This window comes from Chlamydotis macqueenii, chromosome 1, assembly GCF_036417535.1.
Source record: "Chlamydotis macqueenii isolate bChlMac1 chromosome 1, bChlMac1.mat, whole genome shotgun sequence".
NCBI lineage: Eukaryota > Metazoa > Chordata > Aves > Otidiformes > Otididae > Chlamydotis > Chlamydotis macqueenii.
The window spans coordinates 153,666,869-153,690,956 of NC_141556.1; the positions used below are offsets into that span (position 1 = coordinate 153,666,869).

The window sequence follows — 24,088 nt, forward strand, 5'->3', positions numbered from 1 at the left end:
TTAGGTAGTTATACTGTTCCAACAGAAAACACCTTCCTTTTGATACCTTCTGAACATGCTGAAACAATCCTTGAAAATGTCTTTCTGTATAATCTTCAAAAGCATTCCTTTCTAATAGCCTTTAAAAAACCACCACACAGAAGCAAGCTACTCTACAAACAGTAAGTAACTAAAAAAACAACGGATAATGAGTTTTCTTATACCATTTTCTTCTCAGGAATTCTGTAGAAGAAACTTTCCTTCACTCCTTAGAAATAAAAGGACCAGTACCAGAGAACTGTGCTATCCTATGAAGATTATAGCCTCCCTCTAGCTATTAATTTTGTATGCCTAATAGGCATACTGATTAATTAATGCAAGTCTGGCTGAAGTTGCATAAATTCCTTCCAACTCTTGTTTGTGTACAGCTCACAAGCTCATTCTCTTCTCATCGCACCATCCTGCTCCACTGTTGTTTCTTTAGTATAGATCTGGGAGACAAGTATCAGCAGGAAGATTGTCACACCTTTTCAACTAACTGTTTTTAATCCAAACACTACTGTAAGATGCACATCACCAGTAGTGATGAACTCCAGAAAGCCAGGACATATATACCATGTCTCAACTCCACTAACGACATTCAGAAGTGACTGGGGCACATTTTTGTCCCTTAGCTTCCCTTTGCTCTACTCTACTTTAGAGAGAAACTGGTTTGAATAAAATAGTTTCAAAATAGAGGGAGATAGATTTAGATTAGATATTAGGAAAAAATTTTTTACAATGAGACCGGTAGAACACTGGAACAGGTTGCCCAGAGAGGCGGTGGCTGCCCCGTCTCTGGAAACATTCAAGGACAGGCTGGACGGGGCTCTGAGCAACCTGATCTAGTTGGAGACGTCCCTGCTCCTTGCAGGGGCGTTGGACTAGATGACCCTTCAGGGTCCCTTCCAACCCAAACCATTCTATGATTCTATGAAATGTTTTAAGACGTCTTTAATTCTGAAGTTTGAGCTGAGAGAAAATGGTGGTGCAATTGTTAGCCTTTTAGTCAAAGCCAGATGCACTCAAATGGCAAAATCAGAATGCTTTCTAAATTTATTTTCTGTTAGTATCTCTTTTCCCAATAAAACAGACCTTTTGTGTTATTGCAAAGTGTGTGAAGGCAAGGTGATAAAAAACACATTTTACTTGTCCTGCCATTGTAGACACTCATAAATAGGGAATAGTTCTTCTTCGCATGGTGGAAAATGCCTGGAACAGCTATTTTAGAAAATCGTGCAGCTACAGAAATACTAGTATAACTTAGCTATTCCAGAGTAGTTCCTCTATTCAGATCATCTTTTTTTTTGGAATAACCCTTCTGCGTACAAATTGGAGTTAGTATTTCAGAAAAACATTACCTTTTCCTAGATCCTGTTTCTACAATGGCAGCTACCCTGGTAAAATGAGATCTTTATATTTACTTAGCAGATGATCCTGAGTGATGTGTTCCAGTTTTTAACTTCATATTCATCTGAGGCAATCTCAATGAGATCTCATTGAGCTCTCATACTCTGTTCTTAGGGACATACTCTCATGATCATTTTCTTAACCAGTGACTTCCAACAACAGTTTTCACTTTTCTTCCTGTGCTTTCAAAATTCTCTCTTTGCCTGGTTGTTTTAGCACCCTGACTTCCTTCTTTATTCATCATCTGTTCTGAAATCTGTTTCTTTCCCAGGACAAGCTGAATTTCCATAGGAATCTTTCCTTTTGTTCCTACTTTTTTCCTCCTTATTTAATCAAAAATTCTAAGAAAAAGGTGAATGACTTTCTTCAGTTTAAATTTGCTTCGCTTTTAGATATATAATCCTGTATCATGAACAATAAAACTTTTCATGTTTTCCCAGGAATTCATGTCAATTTTCTCCTCTCTTCCCACCAAGTATTATATTTTTGTGCCTTTAACTTTCTTCCATGATACCAGAACTCCACCTTGGTTGCTCCCACCACATCCACTGTGTCACTAAAACCTGCAAATTCTGTAATAATTGCTCATCAAACAACTATTTTTTCCATCCCTCTTGCCAAAACACATACTGAACTTTCCTTATTACTAACTTTGGCTACAAAACCTTCTATCTTCTTGCTCACATCACTTTAAATCCAGAATTCTTCCTTAAGGACACCTGAATTACTATTCATATGGTTAACTGTAATTAAATTATCATGTAGTTATTATAATTACCATTTGTATCTGAGTAGCTGTCAGACAATCGAAGTCTGGATACCAACACATAATAAAATCACATGCTTCTACTCCAGTTACATTTTCTCTTTGTACTCTGCTTCTCCTTTCCACAAATTCTCTACATCACACTGGACCCTTTTTCCCCCCTCTGTCTCAGGCCTATGTCAAATCACCCATTTTTTCCTCATTTCTGCCTCTTTCCCTCCATTCCTTAAAATGCTTGTTTCTCCCCTTAATTCCTCACTGGAAGTCTATAAAACATTCCTCTCTACTAGGGCAATATTATGGCATTTCGATAGTAGAAAAGAGGATGAAAAATTATATTTTGAAACCCTAAAAAAGCCCTGATTACCAGCAATGCCTGTGTCAAAATTCATTCTTAATTAGTCTTACAATTAACATCTAGACTATAGTACAAATGTGTAACTTAACTAAACATTGAGTTGCAATTTATTTTGCAGTGTGCAGTCATAAAATCACAGCCAGCTACTTAAGCTTACAGTCAGTTTAGCTACAAGCATCTGGTATTGTAGAGTCACAAAGCCAGCTAGGGGACATGCAAAGCACTAGCTCTCTTTTCTCCCATCCTACACTCTAGGAACAATATAAACGGAGTTATCGTGGCATCACTTATGCTAAGAACTTCATTAGTAGAACCCTGCTACAATTTTTAAGTGAATGAAAAAATACAAAATGTCAATACAAATTCATTTTTACATTTGGATAAAAGCTATTTATAGATTTTACATCATATGCTAGTCTATTGAGAGCAGAGCTCTAGACAGAAGCATATAGAGAAGAAACTGCTAAAACACATTTGATTATGTTAGCATGGCTGGAAATCTGTGTTGCTCAGTCTTTGAATTAAATCTGATCCCCTCTAAAGCTGACCGAGAACAAGATAGTCTCACTGCCCTCTCTACAGTTCTGGTGTTCAGAAAAAGCAATAATGCAGAAAAATGTTGGAATTTCTTCTGCCAGATATCAAAACAGTTTTTGAGGTAGGCACCTGTCTTCATTCTGGTCTTTTCTCTAATCACAAAATGTTTCCTGCTTGCCTAGGAGAAAAAAAGGTTACAATGTTCTTCCACAAAAGTATTCACTTTTCAATACTTTCTGGACTACAAAGTGCTCTCATCTGAGTCTGAAATTTTAATGTCATTCAGACTCCTGTAAAAGTAAACCATCTGTGAATTACAGTCATAGTTATTTTAATTAGAAAAGCATTAGCGTTTTAAATGTTATTTTTCAAAATGACACATTTTTTTGAAGATTAAGTAAAATTGTCATTGATGACTACCAAAGCTTCAATTACTGCTACAGGCCTCCTTTTCTTTTTTTGCCTGGTAGGAAGAAGAAAGGATGGGAGGGAGCTGTTCTTTCTCTCTTTCTTCTTTTTTTTTCCCCCCTTTTTTCCTTTTTTTTTTTTTTTTAAATGGTGTAGGATGTAGAAGTACAGACATTCAAAACTATGGAATGGATGCTGAGATGGTGTGTAGGTGGCATGGAGGCAGTATTAGCTCATACTTAATAGGTGTCAAGGGAATCTGTAAAGCTGTTCTTTAGCTTAAAAAAGGCAATTTGTGGGAGTGCTGTGTGTTTCTGGCAGTACTTTCAAAATAGCTACCTACAAAAGACAGAGAACTATAATCTAATGATATTTTACACGATGACACACATTTTCACAGTACATTAATGAAATGTAGAAAAAAACCTTAAAACCATTGTAAAATGTGTCTTTTTTGCAGTGTACATGTCTGCAAAAATCTTGTAATGACAAACAAATTTACAGGGTTCTGATCTTTTGCAAGGACTGAAATGTTCTTTTTAAAGGGTAACTCTTTGTGCTTTTTTTTTGTTAGCTTTTCTTTACACATTTTAAATGTCCTCCTTTGTCTCTGGCTAACTAGTGACCTTGCACCATGGCACATACTGAATAAACCTACAGTTTAGCACAGCTTATATATGGCCTTAATATAAAGTACGTGAGTAGTCCAGTACTTGTGCAAGATATATTAAGTTTTATGTAAGTGCGTGTCAGTAGTTGGACTTTAGGAAGAAAAACTGTCATTCGGCTCTCTGGGAAAGGGCAGAAAAATGGTTGTTTCTTTTCCAAAAACTGTACAAACTTCACAGCTCTTTGCACTTGTGAGGCAACAAAAAAGACTACCTTACAGGAAAGGAAGTGAACAAGAACAAGTAAACCCTGAGGTAGGAGACTGGAAAACTAAACACACACAAATAAGGGATGAACACTGGGATCAAATATGAAGCAAGTATCTAGATTTTTTTTTTAAAGAGAAAATAACAGAAAAGTGTCAAGAGAGATATTGGGGAGGGGGGCATGGAGAGAGGTGGTGGAATTCAGATCTGAGAGATCTGGATGCAAAAAATATCAGAAAGAAAATAAAGAGTTTGAAAGACCAGTAATCATAAGCAAACTCTGAAAAGTGGATGGAGGGAGAGAGAGAGGAATATATTTTAGAGGGAAAAAAAAAGATAGAAATAGGAAACAAAAAGTCAGCTTTGTGTGTAAAGATAGATCTTGTGAGCATTCTGAGGTCAAAGTGAACCATCCATCCTATTCTCTGGCCAAGGGGATAAGATGGACTTGTATTAGAATCATAGAACAGTTTGGGTTGGAAGGGACCTTTAAAGGTCATCTAGTCCATTCCCCCTGCAAGAAGCAGGGACATCTCCAACCAGATCAGGTTGCTCGCAGCCTCATCCAACCAGACCCTGAACGTTTCCAGGGATGCAGCATCAACGACCTCTCCGGGCAATGTGTTCCAGTGTTTCATCACCCTCACTGTAAAAAATTTCTTCCTTATATCTAGTCTAAATCTACCTCCTTCTATTTTAAAACCATTACCCCTTGTCCTGGCACAAAATAGGTGCTGAGAAAGCACCTATAGGTGCTGGTGGATTGCCCAGGACAGCCTTTTGGTAGTACTGGGATGTCCTAACTCACTCTGTGGTGATTTCTGCTACTAGAAAATTATTTTCAAAATATAATGAGATGATACAATGGGACAAAGATATAATGGAACAATGCAATTTTGCTGACATAACTAAAAGTATGAGGGAAATATAGACACAGGTGTTTTAATCATTCATCTTTAGTCTGGAAAGTCCTCCTGTTTTCTTTTTTTTAATGTGATCTTCATAATTTACTTAATATTAAAATTGCCTAAAAGAAAATCGACTCTTAGAACAAGACATTCAAAACAAAAAAGAAATTGACTTCCAGCAGAGTTAGAATTACTAAAGGCCAAATGAATAAATAGGCATATAATTTATAAGCACTAAAAATTTTCCTACTGGAGGGGAAAAAAAATATTTAAGAATTCGTTACATGTTACATTGCTTGCAAAGTACTCTAGTACTTTATCATACCATGTACAAAGCAATTCGTATTTCAAGATAGCACGAGCACTTTCATGTTAAGCCAAAATAAATAAGGCAATAAAAAATAACTTAAAAGTCTTTCTGAACTAAGCATACAAATTACATATGTATGATTTCATCTACTTCTGCTCATTTCTCTGATTTAATCATATGCCACTTATGTTCTCTACTTTTCTATTTAATCATAAATACACTTTTCCCAAAAAGGACTCTGGTATGCTAATATTGCATATTGATATATTGAAATAAAAAAAATACTTAAAGACAGCTGTATCAAATCCAATACATGAAACATCTGTAGATCAGTAATGAAATAGCATTCTCTTTGCGACTGGGAAGAACTGTGGATCAGACTTTGTTTTCCTTCTGCAGTTCTAGAAGTGCTAGAAGAATTAAAAATTTCTAGATGGACTTCTAGGACTTCTCTTTACTGAGGGCTTATTCTCTGCTTTAACATTCTTTTTGAGTGGAAGTTTAATAATACAGCTCCACACTGACAAGGATCATTTCTCCAGAAACACTGCAGGCTCCTGAAACAACGTTAGCAGTGTCTGTAGTTGTAAAAATATGAACTGGCATTAACACAGCATCTGTCTCATGCAACTACATGATGCTGATTCGGAGCTTCATAAAAATATTCTGACTGACTTTCCTGTACTGCTTATTTTATGCCCGACGGGCCTTTGCATTATTCCATTCAAATGTAAGACTTGTCTTACTCTTTCCAAAATGAGTGATCTCTTGTGTTCAGAATTCAAGGCTACTGATAAGAAGGAATCATTGTGAATTAGAAGCAGCAGGCTAAAAATTGGAAAGATAAACTAAGACGAAACTTCTATTAGACATTTTTAAGGATTTCTATCTTTTAACCTGACAAGCATTTCTAGCAGTCAAAGGCTGAAAGATTCACTTTTAGTGAAGTCTGGCCTTTGCAGTACTTGTATTTAACAGCTGCACTGTATAGCAAGAGCAAATTAAGCTGATGTTTTGTTTTACTTCTGGTATAATACAAGTTGTTTGCATTTCAGCAAGCTCCATCTGAAGTAACTGAGAAGGGTTAATCGCAGACCACTGACCTTAGCTAAACAAAATGTAAAGCTCCAAGTTTTGATGAGAAAGCTCAGTAAGCTACGAGCTAACTCTCCTTTACTGAATTTATATTTGCAAGCTTAACAGTGTGAGGAATGATAATCCAAACAAATGAAAGTTTCCTTAAGTCAGTAAAAAAAGCCAAGGACTATCTGTGCCCTGTACTTCTCCCAAAGCATGATAATGTTTGCAAGCTACTCATGCTACTGGGATCATAGGCTTCGCTTAGCTAATACATCACTGCACGACAGGAACTGAACACAGCACTGAAAACGTGGGTTTCCTAACATCAAGGCCTTCAGATGTTCTGAAGGGCAGGAGATTCTTCTGCTTTACATGGAGCAGCCAGTACTGCCACTGAATTTAACTCTAAAATTACTACATATCATCTTGCTCTTTCTAAAATAGCAAAACTCTGACTTCTCCAAGGGTTAAATAAGCCCATTACTTTCACTATGTCTGGAGCAGGAATGGTTTGTTTTGATTAGTGTTTGATTAAGCACACTCTTACATTGGATGTGCTTCAAAGTCACAGCAAGTAGCTAAGCTTGTCATGATCAAGTATGTATTTAGACTGAAAGAAAACCTTATCTAGGCTGCACACAGAGTCAGGATGCAAAAACTGCTTTTCCTTAGTAGCTCTGCACTTTCACAATAGTATCCAGTAGCTAAGCTAAGTGCATGACTGAAACTGCATAGTATGCCAGCTTCAATGAAACAGCTATTTTATTGTCCTAGTTATCTCCAGCTCAGCTCACCCAAGTAACAGCAACATTTCATAAACCTATCAACACTTCCGTAATAAATGCTTTCTTCTAACACAGAAGCTGCTGAATCAAGCACCAGACGTTGGCTAGCTGATAGTGTTTGCTCTTACACTCTACTAAACAGCTGAAAATAAACCAAAACTGGATGCTGGTATTGGATCTTCTGCACTTGTCCTCCATTCTTCAACAGGCTGTAGTATTTACAAGAGAAGAAAGAACTTGTTCTGAGAATAGGCTCCGGGGTTTGGTGTTTTGTTGGTTAATAAAACACTCTCCAAACACAATTTAAATGAGAAAGAAAAGGTAAATTGTCAAGCAGGAAATAAATACAAATAAATAATTTTCTTTACTCATTTTTGAGCTCTCACTTCAGAACACAGGTTTACTTTCCCATCCTCCAAGTTAATATCACCTTGCACAAAAGGGAATGCCAAGACACATTATCAGAAGGAAGTTAAATACAATATCATCCAGATTCACTCAGCTATAAAGTCCAGATCATTCTTTTTCTCCCTCTGTTGGGGAGTTTATTGGCAACTTCATCCTCTGATGATGACCTATAAGCAGGAGGTTGATTTCAGATGTGTGTTGCTTTTTCCTAAACTTCATCATCTTTGATGAGGATATTTTAGCTATTTTTTTTTGGTCAATTTATCTATCCAAATCTGCAACAGCTCCTCAGGGAAGTGCAAGTAACAATATTGGGGAAGACATTTTTTGACTTATTCATGAATCCCTCCATCAAATAGATTTTCAGTTGCAATAGTGACTCATTTGAAGTAGTTACTGCTGGCAACAGTGTCTGAGTAAACCGGTTATATATGTAACCCCCTACTTCTTGGATGATTTTTAGTGATGCACTACAGATGACTCCTTTCCTCTGGCTTTGCTAGCTGACATCATCCTGGGTTCCTAATTCCTTTTTTCCTTCTCTTTCTTCCCTCTCATTCTTCATTTAACTTTTTTCTTCTTTTTTTTTTTTTTCCCGAGTCCTCTGCTGTAAAAGCATAGAGGAGAGCACCCATGACAACTGCAGATTGTATAAGCTTCCTCATTTAAAGTTCCTGTTATTTAAAGTTCAACTTTCATGGTTAGCTAAATGAATCAAAAAGATAATTGAGAGAGAGAGATTATATGACATAGACATTAGTCACTACTGCTGATAGTTGGGTATATGGTTTTGTATCACCTATACAAAACGTTTTGGTTTGTATTCACCAGGCTGTAAGAAATTGTCTGGACTTTGAGTGATTTTTCTCCCACATTTTTATTCCATAATTATCATCTTTCTGTCTGTTTGTCATAGCTCTCTGTGGCTTGAAAAAGGTGTAAGGAGAAGGTCTCTCATTTTTTCAGACCTTGTTCCTTTCAGCTTAGTCTCTTGCCAGGTGCTTCTTAGTCACTGAGTGACAATGGTATAACTCAGCCCCAAACCCTCCTATTCCATTTAACTTATCAGCATCTCTTAAGAGTTTTGTTCCTTTCTGGTTTGAAGGACAATGCACTATACACTGCTGTAGTTTTGCACACCTGACTTCTGGTGTTAATGACATTGTGGAGTCAGAACCTCTAAAATCTGTTTGAGATCACAAGCTTCAGTCCTCTGTATGATGGAGTGATTCTGTTCTGCAATTTCCTTTTTACATTTTTGTCTTTCAAAGATTCAGGCTTATTTTCAAATGCCAGTCACTACAGAATCACTAGTCTTGAGCTGTAGGCTTTCACTGACAGCCAATTGCTTTTTTTTTTTTTTTTTGTCCTGTAACGCTGTCACTGGCTCCTGGGGAAATAAACTCCATAGGCATCTTGTTCTGTTTCGTGACTGGAGCACAATATGCAATTACTGTTACACAGCTTTTACCCAATGCCAGGTTTTACAAACCCCCACAAAAGTTTTGAACGTTAGTGATAGTCTCAGCTCCAGGTATTTGTGAGCTTCATGATATTAATGATTTTTTTTTCTAGGGAACCTTGTGGCAAGGATGCAGAATATACCCCAGAGCTGACTTAAGAAACCTCAGTAGGGAAAATAAGTCTATTTTAATATTGTTCTCTTTTTCAGAGTACATCCTTTTGCTCTTTGTTACTGAGGGAGTGGGGCTATACGTGCCCACTGCTTCCTTTATAGTGACTAAAAGGGGACTTAAACAGTATTTTGATCAAAGGAAAATCTTATCTATCCACATTCAAGTGATCATGCATGTGTGCTCCCAACCTAGTGGGGGGCCTACCTTTTTTCCTATTATAACTAAAGAATCTGGGCCACTGAGGAACACTCACAGCACAAAGTCCAACATAGTCCTTGACCTTCATAGAAAGTTACAGAAACTTTTTCCGGGCATTTTAATGCTTAGAGGTAATATATTAATTAGAGGACATATGTTAACCCCGTCCTTTAAACGAATATTCCCAAAGAAGCCTATAGGAGTAACCTAACCATTGTCCAGTCCCTAAACTTCACACCTGTCCCTGAAACTGGTCTGGATACTCTCTTGCAGAATAGAGTTCAGTCCTCCTAGGCTGGGAAAAGACCTAAATCTGAAGCTCATGCCACCATTACTTCACAGAAATCTTCCTTTCTGTACAATAGCTTATACAGTGTGCAAGAAAATACAATTTTCTATAGAGATTGCATATGTTAAATAAATCAGTCCTGCTCAATTACAAAGCTACCCAAAGGAGATGACTGAGTACTCTGAACAAATGGAGACATTCACCTTGCAATCCTCATGCTGGTGAGGATCAACTAGGATATAAATAGGGTAAGGAGATGGGATAGGAAGTTGAGAGCTTCCTGTTCAGTGTTTGGCTTTTTTTTTTTTTTTTAACTTTACTTGACGTACAGCGACCCTAAGTACTTTGGTCTAACTCTGGGTCAGCATGCTGCTGCCTACAAAGGCAATGACTAGATGTGAAGTCCTAAGCAGTTGTTTTCGGTCTCCCTTTTTATGACAGTATAGCATTCAGTATAGGATTTTACATAAAGACAATGTGCAGGAGTTTTTTGTAATTCAGAAACCATTCAATCCCTAACATGTGTACACCAGGCACCTTTAAAAACCTAGATGCAAATTTACAGAGTTTTCACACTTAATTGAAATGTTTTCCTTCCCACAATAATACCCTGATATTTTGACACAATGATCACAGCTACTCATATGCTAGAAAACTCAGAAAATCAGTTTAATTCTATCCCAAAGCATGTATTAAATGTCAAAAGAATATACTGCTGCAAAGGATCTGGTGGCTTGCCACAATGGAAATGACTCAGCTAGCTTGTTTAAAGAATGATATTTTAATTGCTTTGTAGATCACAAACCTGCCAGCCTTGTAATTTACACTGCTGAAGAACAAGACGACATCTCTCCTTGCCAGACAGCTTCTTCTTCTCTCCTGCTGCTGTATCAGCCAAATCCTTATACCTAGAAAAATCAGAAGAAGTAGAGTTACTCTAATGTTGACCTGGGTGATACCTTTGCAGAAATTGTCAGTTTTCCTTTGTCTCTCAAATCTTTGATATCTGAGCTGGAAGCTTAGGATTCTGCTTAGGGTGAAGACAACAAGAAGAAAATCACTCTAAATCTTGTTTATTATTAGACATGACCTCGGTAAATAACTGTGTGGGACAAGCAATGCCTAAAACCAAGATCTGCTTCCTCTCAGTTCTTTGGATGCCTCACTGAAAAACAATGCAGAAAGAATGCAAAGCCTCACCAGTTGATTTCATTGGTACTGAACTGGGTCACTGCAAGGAAGAAAATATTTTTTCAGTATGTGTCATACGGCATATGCCTATAAAGGAGTAATTAATAAGAAAGTGACATTGATAAAAATGTTTTCCATCAGTCTGAAATAAGTTTTTCTTCATTTAGAACAAGAAGTCTTATGGCAAAGAGACTTTAAGGAACTTGGAAAGACGATCAAGAGGAAACTTGACTACAGCATCGAGTACCTTCAAAGTCAGAAAACGCTACATATTAAAGGGCTCTTTGGTGTATCAGATAAAAGAACTAATGTAGGAAACAAGTCATACAAAGTCAATTAAAGCATAGAATTCAAGTTTTAACTGTGAACTTATTAAAACATATTACTAAATAAACTGATTAATTTTATACAGCTTGGTAACTTGTATTATTACTATACTTTCTTGAAGGTATTCCTCAGTCTGGATCTGACTGCATGTAATGAGCTGGAATGCTTTTTCATTATAAAAAAAAAGCCAGTTTTTGAAAGGAAAGGTATTGCAAATGTGTCACTTTTGATTAAAGTCCAATTGAAACAGGGTTAAGTTTTGAAGTTTGTGTGCTAACTACATTCCCTGACATTATATTTATTTGGTTCCATAACAGCTGAATTCACCTATAGCTCTCGCACAACTCAAAACTGTCCTGTCCTGGGACCACTCACATAGACTGTGGCAGGCAAAGCTGCAGGGCTGGAATGACTGCAGGGACATCAGCGGTCCCAGGAGCTGTAGCAAGTCTGGAGCAACGTCTGCAGGCAAACTGCTCTAAGCCCAAATCTCACCTAGACTTCCAGTTTCCTGGAGCTGCACAGACTCTTGGGAATCTCAGCTCCTGTGATCTGGAAATGTTCTCTAGTCTGGTTGCAGTCCTGCAGAGGACTCCATGGCTATGTCTATACTAGTAAATGAAATGTGAGAAGGATTATTTCTCTGGCAGAGAAACCATCTGGCAAAAAAAACCCAGCCTATTTACTAAGTGTTCTGTTATGTTCTATTAAACTCTGTCACCTTCCAACAAAGTGTAGCCACATCTAAGCTGCCTTCTGAGATTGGTCACTAGCCTATCTTAATTCCCAAATTGTCCCAGGAGTTTTTTTGAAGAATGCTGGTTGGAAGGGCCAAAACTTCACCGTAGATCCTTTTAGCTAGTCTAATACTCCAGATTAGCAGTAGAAAACTGTGGACAGTACTTTCTCATTAGCTCAACTAGCTGTATGGTCGCAAAGACATTTGTTTTATGGACTGCTATTAGTGCTGGAGCCACCTTATTTCCATAATTGTATCAACTGGATTTTCTTAGAAATCATGGAGAATCAGAGGTGTTAGAGAGAACTTCTGGAAAGCTTAGCAGCTGCTGATGAAACAAAGATGATTCAGCATTGCCTCACAATGCATGAAGAAGTAACTATGAAAGTGGTCAGCCTGAAACTCACTCACAGCAGAAACCCGAAGAAAAATATTTCACTCCTGAAACAAAGCCAAATTAAAATTTAAAAGGCTAAAATTCTAAGTTGGATCAGATTTACTTTAGATCCATGCAAATCACAGGACTCAAACCAAGGATAACCAAACATTCTTTACAATCTGCATTATACAGGAGGTCAGATAAAAACGATCCACTGTTTCACTCCAGCTTTAAAAGTCTCTGAAATTCCACCACATTATCCTGGAAGTCTAATCAGAGAAAACAATTCCCTTCTATCCATTAAAGCAACCTCTATCTCAGAAAAAGAGGATGGGCTAATGATTGTGGTAGCCTGTAACTATGGAAATTTAATTTTGCCACAAACTTCCTCTGTGAATGGAGTAAGTCATTTGGAAGATGATTTACCTTTCCCTATGTTAGACACTGAAAAGCTACACACCTAGTCTGAGTTAGTCACCTTGATCTCAAAACAGTCTGTGAAGACAGGTATTTCCATAGTGTGACTTGTTCCATGAATCCTAGATATTTTTGTTAAAATGAGAAGAGATTGCCCTCTGGAGGTGCCTTTCTCTACTGAGCATAGACGGACTCAGAAGAGAAGTCCAGGCTGGACGCTTGCATTCTGGGTGGCCGAGAGGAACTTCACAAGTCTACTTGTCTGACTGACTTATCATCTACAGAGTAACTAACAGAACTTTCTTATTTCTTCTATCTTGTTCAAGAATATTGGCTATCTAAGCACCTAGGATGAAAAAGCACCATTAGGCCTGGTGTCATCATCTGCCCTCTCATATGAATCATTTTTTATCTCATATAAGACTGCTTAAACAAAAGAAACACAAAATCTGTAGCTATATTTCAGCTAGAATGGTTCCCTGATTTGAGTCTCAGCCCAGTTGCATAAATACCGGTGTTAACACCAAGGAAGTAATGGGAATGGGTAAGTGGGACTAAGCAGACCACACCTGTTGGTGGCAGCACAAATTTGTCCTGGGCGAAAGTGGTTGTGTAACCATAGGCTTATTTGGTTTTTTTTTTTTTTTGTCCTTAATTAATGAGTTAAAATATTGAAACCATGACACTTCATTATTTTTTTTTTCCTTTTGGGGAGATAACCAAACACTATAGCTTTGGCTTGGGGATTTTTTTTTCATTCTAAACTTGTTATTACCCTCAGTAAAAATTGTGTTAAAAAGAAAGCAAAACAAAATTGACAATAAACTAAGATATTAAAAAAGAAATAAAAATTTATAATTGACACTTTATTATCAAAACATAAAATGACGTTATCTTTAGTGTATCAGATACTTTCTACCGTGAACTGAGCTTGTGTTACCATCTTGTCATAGTGTAGCCCCACTCAGGACCAAGCTACACAATCTTTCTCTCACTCCCTTCACTCTCTGAGAGAATAGGGAGAGATAACATAAGAAAAAAGCTCGAGGTCTGAGATAAGGTCAGGGAGAGATCCTTAAAGTTACCGTTACAGGCAAAACAGACTCGACTTGGGGAAAAATATTTATTTATTATTAAAACCAAAGCAAGATAATGTGAAAGAGAACAAAATAATTTCCTGACCCGGCCAAGTCCACTGGACAGAGCAGAAACTTAGCAGCTTCTTAGAGAAGCTGCCACTGTAGGTCCCCCTCAGTAAACAAAACCAAGACACATGTAGACACAATAATTTAATGTCCTTTTAAAGTTAAACATTTCATAGTTTCAAGAATACTAAAAGAACTTACTATTTTTCAAATGTACTGTATCACACAAAAAAGTAATAAAAATTACTGAATTTATGGTGCAGGCTTGTATAGATAAACTTGAGTAACCTGCAAACATCAGGTCTTGCTTCTGGTGAAATGTAATCTGGAGAGTCTTTGAAACATTCCCTTACCAGAGAATTCTTCCCCTACCACTTGCAGCCTTAGTTCACTCTGAAGTGAATGAACAAAACCAATTCAATACCAAGCTGCTTCTCACTGACAGGTCATACATTTTGCCTCAAGTAAATAATGCAGAATGTATTTGTAAGGCTTTAGAGAGCACCCTGAGGAATCTAGTGAGCAAAATCGGTGCTACCTTGCCACAAAAGGTCTTTAATCAGGTGAAATATGTTTCAGCTAAACTTGGATGAGTTAGTTGTTTAGAGTTTCTTATGAGTTAGTAGAAGACGCTATTCAGGTGTCATATATCCTACTCTAATATTGATGCTTAAAATAGGTCGGTTGAGTTGTGCACTGTAAGACTCCCATTACTTTCCATTGAGAATGGATTGAGAGCAGCCCCAAGGGGAAGGACTTTGGGGTGCTGGTTGATGAGAAACTCAACATGAGCTGGCAATGTGCACTTAAAGCCCAGAAAGCCAATCACATCCTGGGCTGCATCAAAAGAAGCATGGACAGCAGGTCGAGGGAGGTGATTCTGCCCCTCTACTCTGGTCTGGTGAGACCCTACCTGGAGTCCTGTGTCCAGTTCTGGAGCCCCCAGCATCAGAAGGATGTGGACCTGCTGGAGTGAGTCCAGAGGAGGGCCACAAAGATGATCAGAGAGCTGGAGTGCCTCTCCTATGAGGACAGGCTGAGAGAATTGGGGCTGTTCAGCCTGGAGAAGAGGAGGCTCCGGGGAGACCTTATAGCAGCCTCCCAGCACCTAAAAGAGGGCTTTATAGGAAAGATGGGGACATGCTTTTTCGTAGGGTCTGTTGTGACAGGACAAGGGGTAATGGTTTAAAACTAAAAGAGGGTAGATTTAGATTAGGCTTAAGGAAGAAACTTTTTACAACGAAGGTGGTGGAACACTGGCACAGGTTGCCCAGAGAGGTGGTGGATGCCCCATCCCTGGAAACATTCAAGGCCAGGTTGGACGGGGCTCTGAGCAACCTGATCTAGTTGAAGCTGTCCCTGCTTCTTGTGGGGGGAGGTTGGACTAGACAACCTTTAGAGGTCTCTTCCAACCCAAACTATTCTATGATTCTGTGATTCTACAAAGATGGTCTATGCTCTTGACTCCAGCATAGATATCTAATATTAGACTAAGTGAATCTCTTTCCTAGCCAAGTCAAGAAGCTGATAAAACGCAATATTCCATGGCCTAGTTAAAGCAACTAATTCACTAATGGATCCAAACCAAAATACAGACCAGGGATTAAACTGAATCAACATCCCTCCACCACCATGTCAAGACTAGCGTAGTGTTGATTAGGAAACAAAAGCAAGACGTCTTCATGTGCACTCCCTTTCCATTTACAAGTTGAGACAGGGAGCGCTATCATTGAGAGGGCTCTCCCCAATGACTCTCCACAGCAAATCAGTGTGAGAGAAGCTCTGTACTCTCCAGCTTTGTCCTTAGTACACTCCTTGTCCTAACTTGCCATTTCTACACATCTAAACACAAGAATGAGCTTTTGGCTAGACAGACTAGCACTGTGATCCTGTACAGACTGGACAGAATCCTCTGATGTTGCAGAAGCCATGCTCTAACCTCTCTTCCTTTACTTCTGAATGATTTGTTTGTTTGTTTGTTTGGCTTAGATACTTCTGCCAATACCTTCAGGTAGCTTGTGAATATGGAAAATTCAGTTCTCTTGGGTCTTCAAAGATAAGGATGTTATCTGATCATTTTCTCCCTCACTTCCCTGAGTGCACAGCTGACAAGATCCAGCAAGCTGTTTTTCTCTGAATTAGAATATTTCCGAGTTCAGGTTATGGCACAGTAACCCACAGGAATATTCTCAGGCTCAGCACGCTATTTGATTTACATGGAGTGTGCACAAATAGGCTGTAGGGTTGTACTCCCACTTCTGTATGCACAGCAAATCTTTAAGCATAAACACTGCGCACTCAATTTCAATAGCACATCCACATGATAGAAGACACGAATGGAAAGAAAGAACATGGCAAGTACAAAGGGCACAAAAACAACCAGCTCCAAATCAACAGCTTAAACAAACCACACAGACGGCCTTGAACTGAAGCCTCAGAATGACTTTTTTTTTTTGTTGGTTGGTTGGTTGGTTGGTTTTTGCTATTCTTTTTCTCGGGTCTCTTTCTTGCCAAGCTAAGAAAGAAAGACCAAAAATGACAAAGTCTGAGGTAGCTACTGACTGCAATTCACTTTTCTCAGTAAGAGGACAGCTTCTAACACCAGAACTCAAATCTTTCCTGAAAGCAATTAATTCTCTCCATATCTTTTTCTTGTTATTTGAAAAACAAAAAATCATGTATGGCTGGCATGTAACTGCTTTATAGGAGTGCTAAGTAATGTAGTTCTAAGTTCTAAATATCCAAACACAGCTTATGCAAGGAAAAATAATCAGTCCTGACAGTGTAATTAATTATGTCACAGTTTCATTTTCTTTCTTTTGTTTACTACAATGTGTTTTGTTTGCCAAGGTCAAATGGCATGATTTAGTAAGATCTATTCAACAGGTACTGAATAAAAGAAGGAAAGAAAAATTAACTTGTATCTTGTATTTCTGCTAGAAAAGTAAAAATTGTCATCACAAGGGAGTAAAACCAGTTTGTGCTGTCTTGCTGAATTCTTTTTTTTCCCTTTCTAAACTTCCTCTTTTCTTCCTTTGACAACCAGTAACAGATTGATGTATTATTATGTCTGTGAAATATGTGAAAGAGATGGACTTTGTTTGCAAAACTTGTCACTATGTGCTCATAACTCAGGATTTTTAGTTTTGTTTGTTTGGATTTGAGGAGGATAGGGAAAATGGGTTAGGCATGGTTTGTATTTGAAAAATCCATCAAGTGAGAGCTGAAATATCTAGAGGATCTATCTACTGATGAGAGAAATCTGGTTTTTTTTAAGGAAATGTCTGGAAAATTTTCAAGTAATAGAAACCTTATAAAGCAGTCAGCAGCAAAGAAAAGGATGGAATTTCGATTAATGGAATGTGTATATAAAGGATATATCCTCTTTCCACTTCCCTGTGTTATATTATTTTTTTTTCCTTGAAGGAATAACCTAATTATTTTTGAAATATGAGGAATATGGGAAATCCCAGATTATTACAAGAGAGGAAATAGATTATTATGGTTTCCAAGAAAAGAAAAGTGATTCTGCCAGTCTCTGTACAATATATGACATAAATATCTCATTATACAGAATAAATATTAACAGCCAAAGCAGGTATTCAAAATTTTGGAGAGAATAAATCTTTGGATGTGGAGAAGAGAAAGATGCTTTTATAAACAACACATTACAGCAGACAGATTGCACTTTGGGCTTCTTTTATAGGAGTACAAAAATGTAGTATAAAATGATGATAAGGTTCACCCTTATATGAAACACATTTTGCACTGAGGCTGCTTCATACAGACTTACAGAAATAATTCAGATCGGTGTAGAGGTGAGCATGAAGTACAATCCACTTGGTAGTTTTGAAACAATGAATAAGCACATATGGTAATGAACCAACACTTTAGAGTATTTGCCTACTGTACTTGTGTTAGGTTTTAAATATCCTAATTGATATCAAGCAACACAGGATTAAATGGCTAGATCTGCAGACCAACAAGGATTAAGGGAGAAAATAAAGTTAGAGTCATTTTGGAAAAACTGCAAGTAGTTTTATTCTCTCTGAGCTAATGTGGCATGCAGATATTTGTCGACAGAAAGAAATCTGGAAGTAAAAAATGCTAGAAGTGACCTTACAGCAAACTGACCAGGTATCATACCACAATATTTTTATATATGCCACTGGAAGCCAGAAACTTTTCAACTGATGAAACATTCTGATTTTCTACTGCAACAATTAAAAACTTGCTTCCTATATAAAGAGGTATAGGGGCACACATAGCACGCTTTAACATGTTTATGGAAAAAGGAAATTACACTTAGAGTGACATAAATGATATGTAACTGGGATAAAAGAGCAAAATTAAGGAGTAATAAATAAAAGAGGAAAAGATTCAGAAAATCCCCAGAACAAAATTTTACAGTGACCTGCATGTGGGTCAGCCCCTAGCCTCATATGGAGCTCAGTACAGACTTTGAGGTAGGATCAGGGCTATGAAATCCACCAGATCAGAATACCCTTGCATAAAAAGTGGTCATTTGGGATATTTTAATTTGGACGGAATAAAACATAAAATAAATTTCTCAGATAAAGATACTATTCTGTCATGGGTGATAGACAAATGACTTGGATTTTTTTTTTCCTTCCTAAATTTTATGTTCTTGCATTAAGTTTTGCCACCCTTAATCTTTTCTAGACATCTGAACTTCAATTTCTGGAGAGAAGAAATAACAAAGATATGTGTGTCTTAATCCTAGAATATTTATTCATATACTTCATGTAATTAAGCAGGGGCTTCCTCACCTCAGACAATGTGGCAGCAGAATAATAAATAGAATATAAATTATAGCTCAACTCTTGGGATTAGCGGAGTCAGCTATGCAAATAAAAAATTAATTCACAACATCTGCTAAAGATTTGCATTACAATACTTTTGCATCATCTTACTTAAAGCTAACATTCCCATTCTATCTTGGTAAAGCAATGTAAAAATATATTTATTTAAGAAATTGGCAAAAATGACACATTAACTCAGGAATATGCTAGCAACAAACAGACAAGCAGACCTCCTACATGAACACTTGCCTCTAACTCTGTAAATGTTTACATTTATCTCTCTTCCATAGCTAACTGCCTTTTCATGCTTGGGCGCTCTACAAACATACACACAGAACAGTAAAATGCTTGACTATATGCAGAATATATGGACCATAGAACAAATTTAACTTTCTTTATCAACCTGTTAATTTGATCCTGTATAATATAGAGGTGATGTAGGACTGGTGTGTAATGAAGCTAGTTTCCCTTCTCCACAGATGTAGCCATGTGACAATATGGCGTCAAAATTAAAAAGTTGTCCTGCAAAACCAAAAGGTCTGAAATAACAGAAAATGAAAAGGTATCCTGTTTGCTTTCTTTTTCAAGAGAGAACAGAACAAAGGAATGACGGGGAATAGGAGTCAAAAGGTGACTGAACAGACGGGTAAATTTTTGCCCTTTCTTAGCCCAGAGAAAAAGCCTATCTGGTGAGTCTGAGCCACATCTCACTACTCAGACTATAAAAAGACTTTGAAATGGTATTCGGAGAAGGACATGCTTAGGTGTAGCTCCTGTCACAGTGTTTGGAAGTCTGGAATCGGATACCTGAAATAACTGCAAACAGGTTGTGTAAAGCAAAGTGACTTATGACTTCTGAAAAATCATAGAACCATAGAATAGTTTGGGTTGAAAGGGACCTTTAAAGGTCCTCTAGTCCCACCCCCCCACAAGAAGCAGGGACAGCTTCAACTAGATCAGGTTGCTCAGAGCCCCATCCAACCTGGCCTTGAATGTTTCCAGGGATGGGGCATCCACCACCTCTCTGGGCAACCTGTTCCAGTGTTTCACCACCCTCACTGGAAAAATACACAATATCTTTTCAGAAACATGATGTGATACTGCGTTAAAACACCAAAGTGCACTTATACACTTTCCCACTTGGTCTCCTGGAGGGGCTGCTACTTCACTGGCTCATTGTTTGCCAAGAAAGCACTGCCCAGCTCATTTGGCAATATACTGAGATAGACAGATATTGCAGAAGCAGAAAGCAAAAACAGTAAAACAGAAAATCTAATATTAAAGGGAAATAGGATTGAATTTGATGTTCAACCTAGATAATTCTTCCTTTTGTTTTTTTCTCTTCTGTGCAACCTTGACTTAGCCAAAGAGGAATAGAAATACATAACATCCTTCTCACAATGCTCACTACTAGCTCAGACAAGGTGTATTGCGATTATAGGGATGGTTTTCAGGATCTTGTTAAAGCATAGAGGCAAAATAGCTTCTCTGGAAGACCACCTCTATCTCTACTTCTACTACTACAAGCTTCCCTTGTGTTCTTTGAACCCTATGAGTAGTATCAGTCTGGATAACAGGGATTCTCCTGGGTCTGAATTGTATAATGGTTAGACGAACTGTACACAATCAACATTTTTCAGGATAGGCTAAGGTTGCCCCCTTGGCACACTGTATCAATACTCAATCAGATTCTGCTGTGGATTACAGAACATTTACTGTGGAGTACAGTAGGAGTAATTCTGCTGAAACTGATGATGTTAAATTAATGCCACATTGGTCTAAGAAAAAAAGCAAAGTAAGATCCAGTGATTAAGATACGTAAAAGGATTTTACATGCATGCTTGGATAGGATTTTGTGTTTGCTCTCAGATGTCACCAGTATTAACTGCCTCCTATTATTCAGTCTGACTAGGAAATCTAGCTTAAGAAGACTCTTTCCAGGCTCTTCTGCTAAAGATTAAATGGTTGTAAAGCATATCAAGATGTGGAGAAGGAGAAAAAGGGTGCCACGAATGTCTGAGCTCAGTGGAAGGAATTTAACAGCTGCAGAACTACAGAAAGAAAAAAACAGCAGGAGGGTAACAGTCGCTTTTGAGTGTGGGGCAGCTGGACTGCACTGTCCTACGAGCAGAGAAAAAAAAGCAGTCAAGAGCAACTAATTATATTTTTCTAGGCTTTGAAAGCACACAGTTGTATTTAATTAATCAGTGAATACAAAGGAATTATTTTAAAACTATACAGTAAAATTAATTTATCCATGTGACAATTTGCACCTTAATTAGATAATTCAAAATTCCTGCACAGTGCCATTAGCATAAACTAATATGTTGCATATTTACTTCTTTAAAATGTTTATTTCAAAGATAGGCTGTTTGTATTAATTTAAGATGTCTATTATTTTAATAAGCATTTCCTTAAAAGGGTTTCAGTGTACAAGGATTAGTGAAGATATTAGTGGCTGACAATATTTCTTTTAACAGGTTTATTTCTATGGCAGGCATTTAACTGAACTTCTTACTATCACATACAAATCTATGTCTACTATCTTTGTCATTATATGATATCAGCAAATTATGAAGTACTCAACAATTATTTTCATTGAAACATCAAGGTTCTGAAATCATTTAATGTTATTGTTATGGGCACATAGAACTCAGCTTGTAAGATATGGGTCAATAACTTCCAATATTTGCAGTTGTACGCAAATATAATTTTATCTATTTCTATAATCCAGGCTTTTACATGGAATCCAGTGTTGTGGTTGGTATTTTAGTACTCTGTGGGAACACTTCTCCATGTTTAGAAACAGCACAAGCTTTTAAATCCACAGATGCAAAATATGCATAGATATTATAAGGATATCATAAAGCAACAGGGTTATTTAGTGATTTAATAAATGTTTAGTTAACCCTTAGAGATGAGAATTGTCAAATGCTAGTGGAAACTGAATGTCAGTCCAGAGGTATCAAGGGTGGCACTTAACTCTGGAAATGAAATAAACATTTTAAAATTTCACAGATCATTCCTTTAGGTGAAAGAAGTAAAACCACTAGAACTGCTAAAACAGTTCAGCCAAAATTATGTTTGTGTGTGTCAAACAGATCTATTATTGCCTAAGAAAATGAACCTAGCTAGGGAAAAAAGAGGTAGAAGAAAAAAGGGCAGAAAAATACCTTGCCTGTCCATAGTGGTAGAGGGAGAACAATACCTTGAGATTCTCTTTCAAACAGCTTAAAAGCCAGGATGTTCTAATTGCACAAAAATAAAAATTCCCTGTAAGAAGCTCTACTAAGTTTTATACATTGTATACTAAATATAATATAAATAATTCTGGAAGACTATTCAGATTGCACATCAAACATTCAGAAGTTAGGAACTGCTAGACTTAAAACTGACCATGCCACCTTTATTTCCCTGTATCTGTCTATTTTATTACCTAATTACATCCCCCGACTCAAGGGACCCCTTTTCATGTCGATCCTGCAGAACTCTAAGTACATGACAGACATGAATAATTCAACCAACTGCAGTGAAATGACACAAGAGTTTACACCCATTTATAATCACTTTAGCAAATGAGAGTTGCATTGTGAAACACATAAGATGTCCAGCAAACAATGTTGATAATTATTTTTGCCTTCTAAATATAGAATAAAGGTACATGTCTGATCTACCACTGAAAACTCCAGTCAAAAAAGAAACTTTATTTTCTCTAATACACATTTGTGCACTGGCAGTAAGCCCCAGAAACACAAACAGCTTTATCATTCTCACAGTCCAACTCTGTGATGTGTAATATAAGGACTGATAAGGCCAAGTGCAAGGTCCTGCACATGGGTTGGGGCAATCCCAGGCACAAATACAGGCTAGCCAGAGAATGTATTCAGAGCAGCTCTGAGGAGAAGGACTTGAGGGTACTGGTGGATGAAAAGCTGGACATGAGCCGGCAATGCACCCTTGCAGCCCAGGAAGCCAACCACATCCTGGACTGCATCAAAAGAAGCGTGGCCAGCAGGTTAAGGGAAGTAATTCTGCCCATCTACTCTGCTCTGGTGAGACCCCACCTGGAGTACTGCATCCAGCTCTGGAGCCCCCAACACAAGAGGATATGGACCTGTTGGAATGGGTCCAGAGGAGGGCCATGAAGATGATCAGAGGGCTGGAGCACCCCTCCTGTGAGGATAGGCTGAGAGAGTTGGGGCTGTTCAGCCTGGAGAAGAGGAGGCTCCAGGGAGACCTTATAGCCGCCTTCCAGTACCTAAAGAGGGCCTACAGGAAAGAAGGGGAGAAACTTTTTAGCAGGGCCTGTTGTGATAGGACAAGGAGTAACGTTTCTAAAACACATGGAGATAGATCTGGACTAGATACAAGGCAAAAAAAAAAATTTATAATAAGGGAGGACTAGAAGACCTTTAAAGGACCCTTCCAACTCAACCTATTCTATGATTGTACAAATACATTTCAAATGGCCTATAGTCTCTAAGATAGTCCCAAATATCTGCTTATATCTAGGCAACTCCCCATGTGATATACACCAGTTCTAATATATGTAGCTTACCAGGTAAAATCTCAGTACACTCTGGATTCTGGTCATCCCTTAAAGCATAATAATACCCTACACCAGCAAGTTTTCACAAAGGATTAGTAATTTAGAATAATTATGAGACCGCTGTAAATTATTCTAAATTAGGCCCCACTATCAGAAAAGTTGGCAAAGGAGGAAAAAAAAAAAAAAACTAGGAGAAGAAGAAGGAAGAGGGGGCATTTGGAGGGACGGCGTTTGTCTTCCCAAGTAACCATTATACGTGATGGAGCCCTGCTTTCTTGGAAATGGTTAAACACCTGCCTGATGATGAGAAGTAGAGAATGAATCCCTTGGTTATCTTTGCTTGCACGTGCAGCTTTTTCCTTCCCTATTAAACTGTCTTCATCTCAAGTTTATTGCCTGTTCGATTCTTTCCGCACCCCACTGGGGAGGAGTGAGTGAGTGGTTGTGCGAGGCTGAGTTGCCCACTGGGGTCAACCTACAACACTCCTTTATGGAATGTGATGATTACCAAAAGTGCCCAAGACATAACCA

The 24,088-nt window shown here is 37.8% G+C and overlaps 1 protein-coding gene across 1 annotated transcript in view; it reads right to left on the minus strand.

The window, feature by feature from the left end:
• MYO16 (myosin XVI) overlaps window positions 1–24,088 on the minus strand; it is a 385,808-nt gene that overhangs the window by 51,949 nt on the left and 309,771 nt on the right. The window contains exon 28 of the mRNA XM_086741186.1: window positions 10,793–10,895. Within this exon, the coding sequence (XP_086597312.1) occupies window positions 10,793–10,895 (103 nt within the window). The remainder of the gene's footprint in view (window positions 1–10,792; window positions 10,896–24,088) is intronic.